This window comes from Rhincodon typus, chromosome 7 (assembly GCF_021869965.1).
Source record: "Rhincodon typus isolate 14 chromosome 7, sRhiTyp1.1, whole genome shotgun sequence".
NCBI lineage: Eukaryota > Metazoa > Chordata > Chondrichthyes > Orectolobiformes > Rhincodontidae > Rhincodon > Rhincodon typus.
The window spans coordinates 29,157,685-29,179,722 of NC_063338.1; the positions used below are offsets into that span (position 1 = coordinate 29,157,685).

At 39.4% G+C, this 22,038-nt stretch overlaps 1 protein-coding gene across 1 annotated transcript in view; it reads left to right on the forward strand.

Annotated features, from left to right (window-relative positions):
- dnah7 (dynein, axonemal, heavy chain 7) overlaps positions 1 to 22,038 on the forward strand; it is a 311,419-nt gene that overhangs the window by 126,035 nt on the left and 163,346 nt on the right. Inside the window, exons 35-38 of the mRNA XM_048599124.1 lie at positions 7,387 to 7,584; positions 12,943 to 13,098; positions 15,585 to 15,753; positions 19,205 to 19,331. Coding sequence (XP_048455081.1) covers positions 7,387 to 7,584; positions 12,943 to 13,098; positions 15,585 to 15,753; positions 19,205 to 19,331 — 650 coding nt within the window. The remainder of the gene's footprint in view (positions 1 to 7,386; positions 7,585 to 12,942; positions 13,099 to 15,584; positions 15,754 to 19,204; positions 19,332 to 22,038) is intronic.

Genomic DNA, 22,038 nt, shown 5'->3' on the forward strand with positions numbered 1-22,038 from the left:
TAATTGGCCATCCCTAATTACTCAGAGCACCTGTGAGTTAAACCACATTGCTGTGGGTCTGGAGCCAATGTAGGCCAGACCAGACTAGGATAGATTTCCTTTCCTGAAGAACATTAGTGAGCCAGATGGATTTTTATGTCAGTCAAGAATAGTTGCATGGTCATCAGTAGATTCTTAATTCCACATATTTTTTATTGAATTCAAATTCCACCATCTTCCATGGTGAGATTTGAGCCTGGGTTCCCAGAATGTTAGCTGAGTTTCTGGATTAATAGTCTGATAATACCACTGGGCAAATGCCTCTCCTAAAACTGTTTTCTAATCAATCTGTTCAGAGATGTTATTATACACCTCTGGAACAGATGGGACTTGAACCCGGGTCTCCTGGTTCAGAGGTAAGAATGATGCACTGAGCCATAAATCCCCTATTTTGCCACTGCCTCACAAGAATCTTGTCATGCCCTTTATGAGAAGCAGAAAAGATGGAGCGAGATGATCATGGCATTGAGATAGGCCTCTGCACTTGATGTCCGATTCTGGCACAAACTTCATCATAAGCCATGTTGCTCTGACCCATAAAAAATTCCAACTTTTGATTTATCTGGTGAAAGTTCTGCCTTGCAAACCTTCTTGACTTTTTCGGGGATATTAGCGATGAGGTGGATAATGGCACTTCATATGAGTTTATTTGGACTTCCAACTAGAATTTGAAAATTTAATTAATAAATTATTAATTGAACTAAAAGATACAGAAATCCTGGAAAGAAAACTAGTGAAAACTGGCAAAAAAAGGAATGTTAAAAAAAATAGTGTTACACCAAGACCTGGGGTAGTACTGATTCGCTTGTCATTGTTTTGGGGAATAGGTTTATATTGTTTATAATGTACAAAAATTGCCTGATTACCAGAAATCATTGAAAAGTTGGTCAGACGAACTCCTGTGTAACTGCTTGGAGTCAATGGACAGGTCCATCTTCAAGAATTCAGCGGCTAAACTAAACAAGTATGCCATCACTGTCACAAACTTCATCAGTAAGCATGAAGAGGACTGTGTGCCGAAGAAGTTAATCCGAGCGTTCCCAAAAGATCCACTCCCTACTGAAGTCTAGGCCTGAGGCATTCAAATCGGGTGACCCTGACCTGTGCAAGAAATCTAGGTATGATCTTTGCAAAGCCATCAGGGATGCCAAGAGACAATACCAGACTAAACTAGACTCCCAGACTAATGACATGAACACACGTCGACTGTGGCAAGGCATACACGATAAAATGGGCTACAAAGTGAAGGTGGGTAGAATCGCTGACAACAATGCATTCCTCCCAGATGAGTTCAATGCATTCTATGTTTATTTTGAACAGAAGGCCAGTGAAATGGTGTCACCTGTCCCAACAGCATTGGATGCATCTGTACCCACGGTCACCACCACAGACATTAGATTGGCTTTCTTAAGAATGAACCCATGGAAAACAATTGGCCTGGATGGAGGCCCTGGCCGTGCGCTCAGATCCTGTGCAGACCAGCTGGCGGGAGTGTTTGCAGATATCTTTAACCTCTTCTTACTACGATGTGAGGTTTACACCTATCATCTCGGTGACAAAGAAAAATCAGGCAATGTGCCTTAATGACTGCCATTAGCTCTGACATCCATCATCCAGTGCTTCGAGATGTTAGTAATAGCACCCATCAACTCCTGCCTCCCAAATTGCCTTGATCCACTATAATTCGCCTAATGTCACAGTAGGTCCACAGCAGATACCATCTCTCTGGCCCTACAGTCATCCCTGGAATATCTGGATTACAAGGACACCTACATCAGACTCCAATTTATTGACTTTAGCTCCACCTTCAACACCATAATTCCAACCAAACATATCTCCAAACTCCAAGGCCTAGGGCTCTGTTCCCTGTTCTGCAACTGGATCTTTGACTTCCTGACCCACAGACTGTATTCAGTAAGGATAGGCGACAACACCTCCTCCACAATAATCCTCAACACTGGTGCCCTGCAAGATTACATACTCAGCCTGTTACTATACTGCTTATACACTCATGACTGTGTGGCCAAATTCAGCTGTAACTCCATTTACAAATTTGCTGATGACACTGCTGTAGTGGGTCAGATTACAAGCAATGACAAGATAGAGTCTAGGAAAGAGATAGAAGGTTTAATGGCATGGTGTAAAGACAGCAATCTCTCCCTAAATGTCAGCCAAACAAAGGAATTGATCATAGACTTCACCAGGAGGACATGCCCCTCTCTGTACCAATTGTGCTGAGGTGGAGGTGGTCAAGAGCTTCAAGTTCCTATGAGTAAATATCACCAACAATCTGTCCTGGTCCATCCACGTTGGTGCATCATTCAGGAAAAAGCACCAACGCCTCTACTTCCTCAGAAGGCTAAGGAAAGTCAACATGTTCGCAATGACTCTTATCAATTGTTATAGATCCGCCACAGAAAGCACCCTATCTGGATATGTCACAGCTTGGTATGGCAACTGCCCTGCCCAAAACTGCAAGAAATTACAGAGAGTTGTGAACGCAGTCCAGTCTATCATGAAAACCAGCCTTCCTTCTATTGACTCTGTCTATACTTGCCGCTGCCTTGGGAAAGCAGCCAGCATAATCAAAGTCACTTCCCAGCCTGGTTACACTCTCTTCCACCCTCTTCTGTTGGGTAGAGGATACAAAGGTTTGAAAACACATACCAACAGACTTAAGACAGCTTCTTCCCTGTTGTTATCAGGCTTATAAATGTACCTCTAATATATTAGAGTTGATCTTTCTCTGCACCTTTTCTGTAGCTGTAACACAATATTCTATATTCTGTTCTATTATCTTGATGTACTTATGTAGAGTATTATTTGTCTAGTTAACATGCAGAACAATATTTTTCACTGTATCTTGGTATGTGACCATAATAAATCAAATCAAATCAAATTAAATTAGATATGCCATGACACTAAAATTTGGGCTGCTGCAGAAGTATAGACGGCTAACAATTAACAGTTCTATCATAGACAGATAACTGCAAAATGAGATCCAACACTGATAATTGTAAATAGTCAAAAATGCAACAGAAAAATATACAAAGAAGTAATTTAAATTTCATTAGTCTAATGTTCTCCACCTTCGGGAGTGGGCATTGGGATAACAAGAGTGTGCAATCTCTGATTTTCCATCAATAATTTTCAATATGCTTTGAACTATGCACCCTCAGTTGATCAATAAGCATTGTTGAACAGAGCTGTTTGCTAGAGGCAGGCAAATTGAAATTTCTATTGGAGATTTATAAAAGGACTAGTGGAAGCAGTAGACATACCACTTCTAATGCATAGACAATATGCTCGGAAGTTTAAACAAAATATTGGAAACAGGTGGATTTTTCCCCGCAACACTAGAGAGAACTTGAATGCAACAGTTTACTTGTAATCTTGGCCAAATTGTTTGTGAATTTACTTTTATTAACAAGCAGTGGATAGGAACCGTTGATTGAATTAGAGATTTTTTTGATATTTAAGACAGGTATATGGTTGGAAGAAAGGCATCTGGGAACTATTGTTTTATGGAATTAGGACCTGTGCTCCTGTTGAGTTTAACGACCAACATAAACTGGTTGATTAAATGGCCTGTTTACGTGTTTTTTTACTATACCAAAAGCTATTCCTTTTGCAAGAAAACGAAGGCTGGAGGGTTTTGAGATGGTTCTATTAATGAAAAGGTCAACCTTATATTAAATAAATGTAACTTTTTTTAGAACGTCTTGACACTGGAAATAGATCAAACTTAAAAATGTTATTTATTTCATTTGTAATAATCACTAATAGGCTATTTCTTTTTAAAAATTGTTATTCTATTTTGTTTTGTGATTATTCTTTTCAATTTTCCTTTAAGTAAATAAAACACATTGGACAGAAATTTCCCCTCCTTAATGTGGCATAAATAATAGTGTGAAAAGTGGAAAAATACAGTGTGAATGAAAAAAATCTAATTCATCTTAGTAAGAAAAGAAAACTTTTCTGATTTTACCCTCAGACTGTAAATGGTGACTTCAGAATTTTACAGTTGAAGGAGGATTAGCTTAATTGCATGTATCTGCATCTACTAAAGCCCCAACTTGCCTTACTTGTAAGCCATTTCTAATTCTCTCCTTCACCAAGAAACTAGATGGTGCAATCCCCAGAGTGTGAGTCAGAGCTGGTACCTGTTGGCTGTAGTTTGCTGAATGATTGTCCTTGGTATCATGCAACTGCTTCTTCACAACAATATACCTGCGTATTCCATGACCACCATGTGTCTCGACCCGTTGTCTATGGAATTCAGCATTGGCAAACTACATGCCTCACCATATCATCATGCCTGCTGTCTTACTAATTCAGAGACTTTCAATGCTTTGCTTTCGAGCTCAGAGATGACTATGACTTGCATGCATCTGTCAGGTCGCTTTACGTGTTATACTTTTTATGCATTTGCATAGGGTGCATCTTCACTTGCTTTCCTACTGCTCACACTGCCTGGCTTGCTGTGTTCTCCAGCTCCACACTGTGTTATCTCTGACTTCAGCAGTGACTTGCATTGCTGTTTTAGCACACACAATCTTAGTGCTCAGTTACGGCTGCAAGCCTCTGTGGCTTGCACTGTTTAATAGTGGGGAGCACTGAACAGTCAATCTGTCATTCAGATAGTGGATGTCACTGCACGGCACTGTGCTACATCAGCATCAGACCTGCAGCATGTGCCAACAGTTTATGTAGCAAACATACTCACGTGTGTCCAGCAAATGAGCATGTATGAAAGTCAAAGGGGAGCAATCCTTAGTGAGATAAAGAGAGACTGTAATCAGTCAGGGGAAAACATCACTGTTATCGAGGGTCTAATCTGTTTACAGTGTAAAGTGTTGGCCAGTCAGGTTCTTGGTCCTGGCCGAGCCTGGGAATCAGGCTTCAGGGTCTCCAGGTCAACTGCAAACAGTCTGAACATTACAGATAGATCAGTCAGATTCTGTTGAGTCAGTCTGGGGGTGGGCCTCATTTTCCTGCAGTGAGGGAAAGGAAAGGAATGAATATGATGGAACTGCATAGAAGATCACTTAGTGGTGACATATGAACAGGAGAGGCAGTGAGATGTCAAAGGAGTGAGCAGGAATTGCAGAGGGCAAGAAGCCTTTGTAGCTTGGTGAGTGTAATGTGTGAGAGCCATTAAATAGGCATGATGCATACTGAGAGTTATAATCTGTGGGCCTTTTGAGATAGATGTGCAGTAACAGAGTTAGAGAGTGTTGGCCCTGTGAGTTTGAGGTAGCAGAGAGAATATTGTGGCATTTACCCTTGTACTATTCAGAAGGTCATTTACCTTCTTTACTCACCACTGGGCATTCCTTTTCACCCAAGATATAGCACTGACCCAGGCTGCATATGTGCCCTGGCTGGCTGTGTGTGCTGACCTTGCCTTTTGTAATGGTCTGCCAGAAAGAGGACTTCCCTCCTTTCTACCACCACACCTCCAGGTCTCTCTCTGCAAAGCAGGGAAGGAGCTTTCTTCCGCTCTGAGCCATGTGTTCAGTAATAATGGTCGAGCAGTGTGCAGGCCTGTTCCTAGGTTGTAGTGTCTGAGCTAGTGTGCAACTGGACTTTAAATATGGCATCAGAGGTGTGAAAGCCAGAAGATGACAAGTGATTCTGTCTCTCCTGCCGGCCGATTCCCTGAGAACCAACTGCCTGGTTGAAGAAATAATAAAATTAGGAGTGAAAGACTGTGGGAGAAAAATCGCTCCAAGCCATGTCAGTCAATGAATCTCACTAAACAAAACATTTTAACTGCAAATGAGAAAATTCCACCAATAACCAGGTTGTGCCAACATAGAGTTGAAGAATGTACTTTTTATCATTTCTTGACTATGTTATAGAACATTTTTGAAGGTCACTAAGAAGTAATGTAAAGCTTCTTTTATACTATGTGAGGTCTCTTCCAGCGTTGGTACTGTATAGTTGTTTACAACTAAAAGATAACTATGTAAGATTTGCATTAGGCTGGTGGTCAGGAAGATTTGTTCTTCCTTAGTCTTTCTGGTGGCCAGCCTTGATAAATTAAGCAGGTTTCAGGCAGTAGACATATATTTCAGGCCTATATACTGGGACTATAACACAAGCTTTGACATGTAGAAAAGCCATTTTATTTAATTGCTCAAACAGCAGAATTCAGTAATCATCAGCCTTGGATCAGAATATAGTGCAGAGGTTACAATTTTCGTGGTATTGTTAGATTAACATAAAGTACTTAATGATTCTGCAGAGGTACAAGAAACAGCAACTTTATTGAAAAGTGTCTTACTTGCCTGGCAACATCTTCCACAAGGATACATGAGAAACCAAATCATGTGATGCTGCATCACTTTTTGTGATGATCTACACACGTAAGAGTAGCATATTAAATGTTTAGAATTAACTTATGGATAATCCAATATCCAATAAAACACATTGTACTACGCTGGTAGCAGACCTAGTGTATGCATTTTTAAGTGCAACTTTTAAATGAAATATCATTCTGTATTTTTTGATTGCTAAGGGCAAATGAGTATGGAGCCCTCACTTAAGTTAGTGAGAAGCCAATTAACAAATAACTATGATAACAAGGTGTAGAGCTGGATGAACACAGCAGGCCAAGGAAAGCTGACATTTTGGGCCTAGACCCTTCTTCAGAAATAACTATATTATTTCCACGTAATAACTGCTCAGATTCTCTGAAATTCACCATATTGATGAGCGCAGAGAATGAATGTATGGTAGAGACTGAAGAGAGAGCAGTGGATCTCAATTTTGGGTGCAGCCTGTTTCTGCCATTGTTTCTTCATTACTTGTCTTCTCCCTTAATTTTCTGCAGAAGCCTGTGCTCTCCTTGGGAATTCATTTGTTTAATCCCACGGTAGACACAATGGAAATGTTATCAAGTGATGAATTGTAAGAATCCATGATAGCTGAAAATCAGACTAGATGGATTAACTTGAAATTAACAACGTATTTTCTTAGGACTATTTTTATAATGTAAAAGATCTTCCTCATCTACTTGGACCTCAGTTCCATGCTTAGAATAGTAAGTTTCAATTTTGTTGACTGCTATTTGACTAATTCCTCTGCTGCTTGGACAGATGATGATCCTTGTGACAGTGCCTGTCTCCACAATTTTATATCCAAAGGCAGGTAGCCATATTTCCATCAGCAAAGCAGGATTCCCGGATTTTGGCCCCACTTTTAATAACCATAAGACTGAATTACCGAGAAATCTGAAAGAAAATTTTGATTCATATTTGCCTTCATATTGCTGACGTTTTGTAGATTGATATAAGTTTCTTTTGCCTAATTTTTAAAAATCTTTTCATCTTTCATTCTTAGGGATCAGGAAGATGGGAATTATGGACTGAAAGATTGAACTCTGTTCCCCCCATTCCAAAGGATGCAGAGTTCAATCAAATTATTGTACCAACTAAAGATACCATTCGTTATATGGAACTTATGAAACTTATGACAACAAATCAAAAACCTTCTATGTTTGTGGGTCCAACTGGAACAGGGAAAAGTGTCTACATTATTGTAAGTGTTCTCTCAGGATTGAAACAATTGGCTTAGTAAAATAAAGTTAATCAATTACATCATTTGATACAACATCTGTAACACTTAGTAATATTTTAAAAATTAAGATATTACTATCAGGTGCTTTTATTTTAATAATTAGTTAGTAATACTAGATTACAGTAATATTAGATTATTTTTGAAACGCGTGAAATTTCTGTCGCTTTATTAAAGAAGAAAGGTGGATTGTTTGGGGCAACAGTGTTAACAGTTATATCATTATCGGAGAAACAGGCCTAAAACTGATTGGTGATACATAATATGTCTGTGAACAAATATTTCTAAGGGTACAAAGACTAGTGTCTGGCTATCTGAGTTCTGGTGTAGAAATCTAAATTACCAAATTACATTACATTGTTTGAGTATATCCAGGTTGGAAATGTAGTTCATAGTTACACTTTTAAACTGAAGAACAAAATAGTCCAAAGGGTGCAGCAGAAACTTTGCAGTTTGCAGTTGGGGCAGGCAATGATCAGCATCTGTGAGAAAAACTGGCTAGGATTAAACCATTGTAATTTGAAAACTAGCTGTGTAGGCATATTTCGCAAAGTATAATTAACATTTTATCCCTATATGTGAATAGTAAGGCCATAAAATACCACCTATGTGCAGTTTTGTGGATGGTTTCTAAATCTAGCATTATAAACTGATCCATAGTGTTAAAATTCCACCCCGCAGGATTCTTATTTTGCAATAGGAACTTTTGTATTCATAGAATGATGGAATTTTAATGCATAGAGGGAGACCATTCAGTCTATTGTACACATTGTGGCTCTTCAAAAGAACTATCCAAATCCCCTCCCTAGTTTTTCTCCCACAATTTTGCTAACTTTCTTTTTCCTCAATTTATCGAAACCCTTTGGTAGTTACTAGCTAGTCTGCTCCCACCAGCCTTTCATGCAGTGTGTTACAGATTATAACAGCTTGCTGGATATTTTATTTCCCTTTTGTCACTTTTGTTTTAATTGTCAAAAAATTCCAAACATGTCTATACCTTTTGTTTACCAATCCTGTCATAGGAAACAATTTTTTCTCAGTTATTCTATCAAAAACCTAAATGATTTTAATAGCTCCATCCAATCTCTGATTAACCTTCTCTGCTGTAAGCATTATCTTGTTTTTTTTTTTCCGGTCCATCCACCTCACTTAGGTTTCTCATTCTTGCAGGGAACCATTTGAGAAAATCTCTTCTTCACCCTGTGTAGTGATGTCTTTGATGTCCTTTTTAAAGTGTGGTCCCCAAAATTGACCATAGTTCACCAGTTGGAACCTTATCATTGTTTTATAAAGATTTAGAATAACTTTTTTGTAACCAGAAGCTTGCTGTATAAAGACAAAACCAAGACTGCTCCATGCCTTTTCAATACCTTGCTCAAATTGTACCACTGCCTTTAAATACTTACGCACATGCCCAGTTGCTGAACCTCCCTTTAACACTGAACTGCAGCAAACTTTTTATTAATCAGCACCAAATTTAGATTATGTTGGTTCTCTTTATTCTCTCTTCCAAAATGAATCACATCATACTTCTCTGTGCTAAATTTCATCTGCAACATTTTTGCCCATTTCATCAGTGTGTGACCTTCTGAAGCTTAAACTATTTCAAACCAGTAAATTTTCAATCTAATGTCATCGGCAAACTCTGAAATTATTCTCCATATATCCAAATTTAGGCTATTAATATAGTATGCATTATATCAAAAGGTACAGCGATCACAACACTGAACCTTAGGGAACACCATTGCAAAGTCCTATTTAGCCTGAAAAACAACTCCTTAACACCCTAATAAAGGCAAAATGCTGTGGATGCTAGAAATCTGAAACAAACACAGAAAATGTTGGAGAAACGCAACAGATCTGGTTGCATCTGTGCAGAAAAATACAGTCAACATTTGGAGTCCAGTGACTGTTTTTCAGAACTGAATGTCTTTTCAGTTCTGAGGAAGGGTCACTGGACTCAAATCGTTAACTCTGATTTTTTCTTCACAGATGCTGCCAGACCTGCTGAGTTTTTCCAGCAACTTCTGTTTTTGTTACTTTATTTTCAGTTCTGTCAGATCTGCTGATTTTCTCCAGCCTTATGTATGCGCTTTAATACTCTGCCTTCTGTCTCTTAATCAGTTTGACCTATTGTTAAAATTACAAAGAAAATAAAGTTTTTTTTCTAATTTCTATGTGTCTCACTTCCAACTCCAATAACGTAATGCATTTAACAGCCCCAGCTAGTATGCACGCATGCCGGCCCCATAAATAGCAATGAAACCAGCAAACTATTTTAATAATGTTAATTCAGAGATAAATTTTAATGAAGTTACATTGTTATGTTTATTAATCTAATCTTTAACTTTCATTTTGTATTTGCCCATCATTTCTTTCTGCACAGTAATTATGCAAGCAGCAATGCATACAAAATAATCAGAATAATCAACTTGCATATGTATCTGTTTCCACAAATTGCTTAGGATGACTCTGTATGATTAATATTTGGAAGTAATTCACTCTATCTAAGTAATTCTCCGATATCCATGGTCACTACAGTCAATGTCTGAGATTGCCGGTAACATGATGTGGTCATATTATAGTTCAATCTTCAGCCCATGCTTCTTGCAATTGGAAAATCCTTGTTGGAAGTGCAAATTTGTGGAATTGTCTGTATCATTAAGACACATTTGAAACTCACTTGCCAGAGCCATGACAGTAGACAGAACTTGGATAGTCTTCTCCATATCTCACTCTAGGCCATTGAGAATCTATGGCCTAACTGCCCGGTGTTCCCTTGCCAGCCTCAGCATATGCATGTCACTTATGGCTGAGCATTAAGATACTTCACCTGCATGGCTCAGCAGTTACTTGGTCCCCAGCAGTCCTCTAATGTCAGGAACCATGGATATGGTTTCCTCTGCCGTCAGTGATGTGCCCCAAACCTACTCTACAGTGGTCCACCATGGTGATTATCTCTGTGCTGTTCGAGGATGCATATCAATGACATTCCAGTGCTTCCTCTGAGATTTAAGAGACATCACCCTCAAATGGTGGTGCTAATGGGCGAGGTTGTGGGATCTTGGGCTTCATGCTGTTCTGGTGGCTGCCAGCATTTGTAGTGTGGAAACAAAGTTATTAGTTGTGTACATGCTCAGTTTTTTATGAAACAAATGCCTGACACTGATCACTGTCGAACAACTGGCCACAGGCCTTTTCACTGGATTTTGGGACGTTCCTGTCTCTCCATTGGCATGGGATCGGCATGCTCCATCTCTGCCAGGTCAGCCGCCTGCTTCTCAGAATTAAAACATCTACAGTCGTGGCCCAGTTCCTTGTGTTTTGAGTGATCTTGTTGTGCAAACAGAGACAGAGGGTGATTGAATTTAATTGTAATGGTTACATGAATACTTTATGAGCATGCATCATCATGATAGGTCTTGGGACTCTCTTAGAAGTGAGTATGAAGTGCATTGCCCAGGAACTGTCAGGAATTGATAGCTTTAAGTGGTGAACATATTATCCATGTGGTGCAGCTGACTGTTCTGTATTGTCATGCCTGTGTAGTGGCAGTGTTAGACTGAGCGATGCCACAATGAGTAACATTTTGCAGCGACAAGATCATACCAGTTAACCTTGCCATTGAGCTAGAGATTGTTTATCCTCTTCCTGCCTTGGATTTGGGTTATTTTGTGTGGGTCACTGGTACAGACCTGCATTGTCACCTTTCTTCATGCCACCTGGGTCTGATGGGGGAGCTTTGCACTGCCATCCTTTTTTCTGTAGTTAGGACTAGAACCACTTTGAGGCATTAGTGGCAGTTTCTGTACATTCCAAGCCATCTCACAGACGGGTGGGCTAAGCAAAAAAACTTGCAGTGATGCTACGGGCTTGCTGTGAATGATAGTCTGTCCAGGTAGACTTTAATGATGATGTCAAGGCTTCCGGCCCTGCAAGGTTGCAGTGGGGCAAGAACTTCCGACCTATCTGTCCCATAAGGTTCACCGAAAACATGCAAAGTTACTCACATGATCCCATGTGTTCAGCTCAGTACTTAAGCAATAAAACTTGTCTCGAGTCTGAGCTGTAATGATGTCCTTTAACGTACTTGATGCCAAACTAGAATTCATAATGGAAATTTCTGCCCTCTAGATTCTTAGTTAAACCACATGTCAATTTGCATAAGGGTATGCAGATTAAAGACACATTGCTTATGTGTCACAGGCACTAGTACTTGGGAAAGAGCTGTTTTATTGGGGTGGGCTGCATTGAAACCCAGCCAGTTATCCTGGCAATAGATGGGACTTTAAACAAATAAAATGTTGCAGGAGTGGAAGTTGTTCTTGGCTGATGGTAGGAAAGTTCAAAAAGTAGCAGGAGACATATCAAGTCTTTGAAACTGAACAGCATTTTTGATAAAATTAAACACAGTGGGTCAGGAAAGAACAGTACGTGGTGGAAATAAATGAATAGTTGATCCATTAGTTACTATACAGACAAAGGGTGGAATCTTGTGCAGCTTCCAGGATTGAGAAGCCAGATGGCTGGGGGATCTTGCATGAGCTGGAAGTAACGACTTAGATTTCCAATAGAACATAGAACATAGAACATAGATATGTTTGATAATGATATGTTTGATAAAAGGATATCACGCCAGAATTCAGTTCTCCTTCCCAATTAAGTTATATGCTAGTGAGTAATACTTATCTTTAGATTTTGGACTGCCTAGCAGTTGAATGCAGCAAGTGAGGTAGCCAAATTACTGTAGTTGGAGAGAGTAACCACTGTTATTTCCTCTTTGTGGAGTAATGTTTACTAATGCAATAATTAAGGTTGGCTGGAGGACTTTTTTACCTAGAGTTAGGCCAAAAACCCCTTCCTTCTTTTGTCCAGCTTAGACATGATGATATTTTGCCAGTAGTACTGCTTGCCCAATGAAGTAGATGCTAGCAAATGAAGGACCTGTTGTCCTTAGGAGTCAAATTCATAAAGATGGCTGGCAGTTTTTACACGCCTTCAGTGAATGACCATAAACATTATAATAGCTAATCACGTTGAAGGGTTGCTCCCAGCATGAAAAGAATGGAATGTATAATTAAAATTTGGTAAGGCATTATATTCTGCTATCAAGCTTGTTTATACTCTGCTTTAGGATTATGGTAAAAAGACATTGAATTCAGTGAAATATAAAATTTCATATTTTTGGTGATCTTAGAAAAAATAATTACATGTCACCAACATAATAGACCATTAATTTTAGCTATGTACTTTTTAAGCTGTGTATTGAGAATTGAAATGTATGTTCTGTACATTAATAAACTTTTTAATGTTTTCTTTTAGGACTTCCTATTAAATCATCTGAACAAAGACATTTATAAACCATTGCTGATTAACTTTTCAGCCCAAACTACTGCTGCTCAGACTCAAAATATCATCATGTCTAAGCTGGACAAAAGAAGGAAGGGGGTTTTTGGCCCACCTTTAGGCAAAAAAATGGTAGGAAATTAAGACTTGAAAATAATAACCAAATAACTTGTAACATTAGAAAAGTAGTGAATGTGTATTACAGCTGAGAATCATTTGAAGTTTTTTGACGACCTCTATTCTGCTTAGACTTGAGGGCTTCCCCTTTCCATGACCATGGTTCTTGAAATGGGTTTGCGAATACCTGCTGACAAAAGATGACTGAGTGAGTGATAGATATAGTAATTTCAGATGAGGACTGTAGGTTTCCCATGCCAGTAAGTCAAAAATGCACAAGGCCATAAGATTATAAAACTGAAGCTGAAATAGGGTGTTCGGCCCCCTGGGTCCACTCTGCCATTCAGTGAGATCACAGTTGTTCTGATAATCCTCAACTCTACTTTCCTGCCTTATCCTAATAATCCTTACTTATTAAAAATCTGTCTATCCAGCCTCGACAGCCCTGTGTGATAAAGAAGTCCACAGATTTACCACTTTCTAGGAGAAAAACAATCCTCCTCATCTCTGTCTTAAATGGGTGACTCCTTACTCTAAGAATATGCCTTCTGGGCCTATACTCTTCTACAAAAGGGAACAACTTCTTCTACTCTACCCTGTCAAGCCCCTAAAAATCTAATGTTTTGATAATATCTCTTCTTATTTTCTGAACTCCAATGAATACAAGCCCTACCCACTCAACTTCCCCTCATAAGAGCATCCCTCCATACCCAGAGTCAATTTTCATGACCCTTGTCTGGACTGCCTCCGATATCTTTCGTTAGATGAAGAGACCAAAACTATTCGAGCTGTGATCTGATGAATGCCTAGTTTTAGCAAGTTCTCCCTATTTATAGACTACATTTCTTTTGAGTCCGTAAGAAAGGATGTAATAACAAAGCATTTAGAAACCCTAAATATAACCAAGCAGAGTCATCATGGCTTCATAAAAGGAAAATCATGTCTGGCAAATAAAGGCCAATACTTCATTTGCTTTCCCTGTTTCCCACTGAGTTTTTTTGTAATTCATGCACTAAGAACCCCAGATTCCTCTGTGCCATAGCTTCCTGTTGTCTTTCCACTTTTAAGTAATATCCTACTCTTACACTCTTCCTGCCAAGTGTATAACCTATTATTTTCCCACGTTATATTCCATCTGCTATCTTTTGCCCATTCAGTGCACCTTCCTTTATCTCTCTATAGACTTATTGTGTCATCCTCACTACTGTCCTCCCAACTATTTTTGTCATCCACAAATGGATAATGTATTGGCAACAATACATTGATTTCTGTCATCCAGGTTATTAATATACGTTGTAAATAATCATAGCCATAGCACTGGTCTGTGTGGTACTCCACTAGTTACAGATTGCCATCCTGAAAATGCCTTCTTTATCTCAACTCTATCTTTTATTGGTTGACTACTCCTCTATTCATGTTAATATACTACCCCCAACATCCCAGGATTCTTATTAAGTAGCCTAATGAGTGGTTCCTTATCAAATACCTTTTAGAAATCCAAACATAATACATCTACTGCCTCCTCTTTACCTACCTCAAAGAACTGTAATAAATTTGCCAGATAAAATTTTCCTTTCATTAAACCATGATAACTCTGCTTGGTTATACTTAGGGTTTCTAAAAGCTCTGATTTTACATCCATTATTATGGATGCTAACATTTTGCCAACAACTGATGTTAAGCTAACTTGCCCAAAGTTAACTATATTCTTTTGTTTCCCTCTCTTTTTCAATAAGGGTGCTACATCAATAGTTTTCCAATCTTTTGGAGTTTTTCTACAATCTAAGGATTCTTGGACGATTAATATCAATGATCCCTGTTGCAACTTCCTTTAAAATCCTAGGATGCATTAGTCTCCCAAATATATTTTCTCCAGTAATTGTTATTGCTGTTCATCTCCTCCCCCACCTCTCCACCTCCACCCTAGCCCCTTCATTATTTTGTATTTTTCGAATATCATCAGTAGCCTCTACTGTGAAGAGTGATGCAAAGTATTTATTGAAATCCTCTGTCATTTCCTAGCTCCCCATTATTATTTCCCCAACCCCATTCTCCAATGGCTCAGTGTTCACTGTTGTCTTGTTCTTCCTTATCTGTATATTTGAACAAGGTCTTATTGTTAATTTTTATGTTATTTGCTAGTTACCCTCATTGTTGCTTTCTTCCTTTTTTGGTGGTCTTTTATTGGCTTTTAAAACTTTTCACATCCTTTGCCACATTATATGTTTTCTTTTCAATTTGACACTGTCCTTAATTTCCGTGGTTAACCAGGTGAGATTCTATTCAGAGTGCCCAATCGGAATATTTACCCTTAGGCATTTTTATTTTGTTTGTATCATTATAGGCTACAATTACAAATTATGTTGGCATCACATGTGCGATGCCTGATTTAAGATTTTGCAGATTTTCTAAATGTCAAATATGATTAGAGATAATTAGTAAAAATCTAGTTCTGAAATGCAACATTTTTCATGTTAACTCTATGTTATTACTTTTTCCAGGTTGTATTTGTGGATGATGTGAACATGCCACAAAGAGAAGTCTATGGTGCTCAGCCACCAGTTGAGCTTCTACGTCAGTGGTTAGACCATTGGAATTGGTATGACCTAAAGGACTGCAGTACAATTAAACTAGTGGACATACAAATCATGTGTGCAATGGGACCACCAGGTGAGTTCTTAAGGGACATGAGTGTTCCAGTGCTATTATAAAACAAATTATAAATATTTATGAAGATGGCAAAAATAATGATAGAATCAAATAGTCTTAAAAGTATTGAAACAACTGTGGTGTTTATGACACTTGTTTCATCCAAAGAATAACAGCAATAATTATTTACATGTATAGAGGTTTTAACATAATGCAATGTTCCAAGTTGCTTCACAGTGGTATTATAAAGCAAACTAGGACACAGGACACTGAACCACATAACCAAATAATGGTTCAGATAACCAACACCTGGTCAAAGATTTAGGTTAATGGAGTGATTTAAAGGAAGAAAGCAAAGTAGGGAGGCAGAGAGGTGCAAGGCAAGTCCAGAATTTGAAGCCAAGGTGGTGGCGTATTGTTAATCTCACTGGATTAATAATCCAGATCCACAGGCTAATGTTGGGACATGGGTGTGAATCCCACAGTGGCAGATGATGGAGTTTAAATTTAGTAAAGCCTGGAATTAAAAGCTCATCTCACAGTAGCCATTGTCAGTTGTTATAAAGTTCCACCTGGTCTGGCCAACATGTCACTTGAGGTCACAATAATATGGTTGACTCTTAATGGCCCTCTGAAATGGCCTAGCAAGCCACTCAGTTCTAACAAACTGCTATGAAGTCTAAACAAAGTAATGAAACCCCATTATCACCTGACATCAACCTGGGCACCAGAAATGACAACACCATAAACAGCCCTGTTATGAATGTGTCACTCATAGCACGTCCCATCCCTTGTGGTTTCAGAAACCTACATTGGCTCCAGTTCACAAGCAACATCTTGACATTAGAATTCTCATGCTTGTTTTCTGATCTATCCCTGAACTTGCCTGATCCTTAACTCCATCATCTTATTGAGTACCATAGCCCTCTAAGTTACCTGCGCTTCTCTAATTATGGTCTCTTGTAAATTCCCAATCCTATGTAATTACTCCATCATAATTTTCCATGCTTTCTTTTTTTTATTGTTTGTTGGATGTGGGTGTCTGGCTGTACAGGACAATAGTGAGGCCACTTTTAGGGGTTAGAGGGATATGGGCCAAATGCGGGCAAATGGAACTAAATCAGTTTAGTATAGCTCAAACCCTCCAATCCCGGCAACATCCTTGTTAATATTTTCTGAACCCTTTCAATTTCAACAACATCTTTCCTACAGCAGGGAGATGAGAATTGAATGCAGTATTCCAAAAGTGGCCCCACCAATTTCCTGTGCAGCCACAACATGACGTCCTAACTCCTATACTATTCAGAACGGTGAGCATGGTGGCTCATTGATTAGCACTGCTGCCTCACAGTGCCGGGGACACGGGTTTGATTCCAGCCTTGGGTGACTGTCTGTGTAGAGTATGCCAATTGTCCCTGTGTCTGTGGGTTTCCTCTGTGTGCTCCAGTTTCCTCTCTTAGTCCAAAGATGTGCATGTTAGGTAGTTTAGCTATGCTAAATTGCCCAGAGTGTCCAGGGATGTGCAGGCTTAGGTGGGTTAGCCGTGGGAAATACAGTGTTACAGGGATAGAGAGAATGGTGGGTCTGGGTGGGATGCTTTTTGGAGGGTTGGTGTGGACTCGATGGCCGAATGGCATGCTTCCAAACAGAAGGGATTCTATAAACACCTACTCAATGCTCTGATGAATGAAAGCAAGCGTGACAAATGACTTATTCACCACCCTGTCTAACTGCAGTTCCACTTTCAAGAAACTATGTACCTGTATCCCTACATCTCTTTGTTTGGCAACACTTCCCAGGGGCCTACTATGAACTCTATAAGCCCTGCCCCAGTCTGCCTTACCAAAATGAGACATCTCATATTTATCTAAATTAAACTCCATCTGCCACTCCTTGGCCCATTGGCCCTTCTGATCAAGGTCTCGTTGTACTGTGAGACAACCTTCTTCACTGTCCACTACACCACCAATTTTGATGTCATCTGCAAACTTACTAACCACACCTCTTATATTCACATTCAATTCATTTATATAAACGATGAAAAGCAGTGGACCCAGCAGTGATCCTTGCAGTACATTGCTGGTCACAGGCCTCCAGTTCAAACCGAACTCTTCCTTCTCTTTCCCAATTTGCTTCTCTCATTTTTTTCCTCTTCATATTTAATTTGATTCTCAATTATGTTATCTACCTGACATCTGTCATACGCAATCTTTTTTAGCTTCATCACACTCTCTAACTCTTCCATCATCTAGGGATTGCTAAAATGTTTTGCCTTCCCTCCCCCCTTATGGCAATGTTTTGTTCTCACTTTTCTGCAACTATAAACACTAAGCCAAATCCAGAAGAGAAAAACAAATTTGTCCAACATCTTGATTCTATCTATGTTCATTAGTTAACAGAAATAATTGAGATTGACTGATAAGAAAATCCTTAGTGTCTGTCTTTTTTTAAATTTGTTGTAGGGACGTGGGGCATCTCTGGCTAGGCCAGCATTCATTGCCATTCACTAATCCATTGCCTTTGAGAAAATTGTGGTGAGCTACCTTCTTGGAGCACTGCAATCCAGGAGGATGTTAGTTCTTTTATTTAGTATTTTCGAGTGTTCCCATAAAGTGTTTCTTCTATGCTTACAACCTGCAGAGCTACCAGAAAAGATATTTCAGATGACACTGAACACTGTTTTGTGAGTGTGACTGAGAATAGATTGAAGAACGGAAAGTCCCTCTCAGCAGTCAATTCCACTGCGAGAATGTCAGGTTTCTGGGCACAGAACTTTCAGCAGAGCCCCTGTAACCTTTGTTGTATTCATAGAGCTGGCCACTTGGTCCATGTTAGATAAATTTGCTCTGTGTGCTCTGTTCAAAGCCCTGACACAAATTCAAGCTGGGCTCCGTCTGAACCCCTGCACAGAAGATCAATGGCGGACTCTGCAATATTCCTGGTATTTATCGTAAGCCTTCTTTGGTAAACCATGCACAACATCAGGCAAATTCTCATTTTTTCTCATTTACAAATGCATTGATTGTAATTTTCAGCAGAACTAAGTAGATTAACCATTTAGTGTATCTGATGGGCTGACCAGGTCTAATGAATGGCCACTGGAATCAAAACGTTAAATCAGTTTTTCTGTCCACAGATGCTGCCAGACCTGCTGTGTTTCTCCAGCATACTTTTTTGGAGTTTTGTTTAGTGAATTCCAGACACCTGGTAATTGGTCACCCAAAGTGTAAATTTCACAGGCAATTAACCTGCTGTTATTGCACCGGGACTTGCAAGGGATCTGGTTGCACATCTTTCAGTGTATGTCCTGTCTCTGACTATTTGGAGGCCAAAAATTCTGTGCCTATATTTCCTTAATAATTAATGTAAATTTTGTGGAGATTTGGCTTCCATTTTGTTTGCTAATAATGCGTCTGACTTTTCTAAATGGCAATGATGTCCTTTGTTAATAACAAAATTATGTTGCTCTTAGGTGGTGGTCGAAACCCAATTACACCACGATTCATGAGGCACTTTAATATTGTGACTATTAACGAGTTTCAAGACCAAACTATGTACATCATTTTTTCTCGAATACTTACCTGGCAGTTTACCCTAAGGTATATTACTCTACTTAAAGAATTAAATGTTCGAATGAACTGGCAGAAGCTTCAGTTAAATTTAAAAAACTTGGTGTTCTTTAAAAATGTCTGCATAGAAAAAGCTTAGAGTGATCTGTTAAGATGCTGCTAAAAATTATGTTCTCACTTTTTTGTTTTTAGTTTCTTGCTTTTATACTTTGGTCTGGAATTTTCTTGAAATGACCATTTGTTGTTTAGCTTTTTGAACAGGTAGCATCCACTTAATGTTTCTTGAGGAAACTACACATGCTTCCTGAATGTTTTCAGCTGCACACCCCATTGCGCAGGTCTATATGAAAAGTGGTTAAAAAAAAATCTGTGTATTAGCTAGCCAGAAAGAAACTTCTGTGCAGCAGTCTGCATACTTTATTATCATGTTTGAGGACAAATATGCAGATGAGGAACTATTCTTGGCTGTTCTTTTTGTCTCTCTCAAATTGCTTCACAAACATTTTTATTATGCTTGGATAGAATTATGAATATAGTGTAAAAGTGCCATCTGTGACTATTGGCCATCAGAACAAACCACCAACCGAGAAGCAATGTTTGCACGACTTCCCTTATTCAGCGTTCGAAGCCAGGATATTGAATGCAGGATGTGTAATTTTCTAAGTGGGTGTCGCCAAGTCTCATATAATCTTCCCTTATGCCACATAGAGGGAGGTGGTACTGGCACTGCCTACCAGCTCACTTTCACTGCGTAGGGCTGCGGAACAATAGAACATAGAACATAGAACATAGAACTGTATAGCACAGTACAGGCCCTTCGGCCCACGATGTTGTGCCGAACTTTTACCCTAACCCTAAGGTCTATCTAACCTCCACCCCTACCTTATACTATCATCCATGTGCCTATCTAATAGCCGCTTAAATGCCCCTAATGAGGCCGACTCCTTTACCCTGTCCGGCAATGCATTCCATGCCCCTACCACTCTCTGAGTAAAGAACCCACCTCTGACATCTCCCCTATATCTACCTCCACTCACTTTAAAACAATGCCCTCTTGTAATAGCTACTACCAGCCTAAGAAAAAGTCTCTGGCTATCCACTCTATCTATACCTCTGATCATTTTGTATACCTCTATCAAGTCACCTCTCATCCTTTGTCGTTGTAGAGAGAAAAGCCCTAGCTCTCTCAACCTTTCCTCGTAAGACCTTCCCTCCATTCCAGGCAACATCCTGGTAAATCTCCTCTGTACCTTTTCCAATGCTTCCACATCTTTCCTGTAATGAGACGACCAGAACTGGACACAATACTTCAGATGTGGCCGAACCAGGGTTTTGTATAGCTGGAGCATAAGTTCACGGCTCTTGAACTCGATCCCTCTATTAATGAAAGCTAACACACCATACGCCTCCTTAACAACTCCATCCACCTGGGTGGCAGCTTTCAGGGAACTGCGGACATGAACCCCGAGATCCCTCTGCTCCTCCACACTACCAAGAATCTTTCCGTTAACTCTGTATTCTGCTTTCAAATTTGTCCTTCCAAAATGAATCACTTCACACTTTTCAATGTTAAACTCCATCTGCCACTTCTCAGCCCAGCTGTGTTTCTTATCAATGTCCCTTTGTAACCTAGAACAGCCCTCCGCACTATCCACAACTCGACCCACCTTCATATCGCCCGTGAACTTACTAATCCACCCTTCCACTCCTCCATCCAAATAAATGTTATAAGAAATTGTACATGTTCAAAAGTCTAGGCAATATAAAAATGATGACCTTATCCATTTTTCTTCCCTGCACAGTTTGGTCAACAGCACCACTTTCACTCTCTTAAAGCAGCGTGTTAAAATCTGCTCCTTCTCAACACATTTTGGCTGAGGAAATGTTACAGTTATGCATCTTATGCTATGCTACACAGCTTAGCAATTACTACCATATTTAACTTTCAATCACTTTCTCTACTTTAGCAATTTCCTCCCCACATTACCTTACTTCATCTCTCCTACAATGCCAATTGACTCTCATTCCAAAATTGGCTAGATTCCCATTTTAATTCCATGATCTTGCAATGCCTAACATCGTGGGACTTTAACTGAGGGTCTAGAAAAGCAAGGGGTGAGACATGGACATGCTTTTAACAGAGTCCCACTTCCTTGTGCCCTTTTTCATCTTCCCTCTGATAGCCCCCTAACATTTCTCTTTGAGCCAAGAGCTGAAGAGCACTTTGCTGTAATTAAGTGAAATACTGAATGGGGAAGTCTCCATCCTATCTATAATGACAAACTGCAGCTGTACAGAACATTGGTGAAAATCTTGTTGCATCAGATGTTCCATGCAGATAGCCATTTTCTCATGAATTTAGGGCATCTGAACAAATGTTTGAGATATCATGACACACCTGTTGGAAACTAACGCTTCCAGTCTCTAACTATATGCAGTGCCTCTGGAAATGAACCTCATATTTCTCTGCTGCTACTTAAGAACAATGCTTCAAATGGATGACTTGTTCCCTGCTCAATTGACACTTAACAATTGTGCTCAGCTAAACAATGCTAGGAGGATCTTGTGACCTCAGGTGGGGAACTCTGCTGTTCTTATTACCAAAACCTCCTTCTGCTCACATGATTTATGGGATTCACCAAGTGAGATCCTGACGATATCCCATTGAGCTTCCTTCATGATATATGTGTTGGTGCTGGTGGAAGTCCTGCCTGAATAGAATGATTGTGCTTTTTAA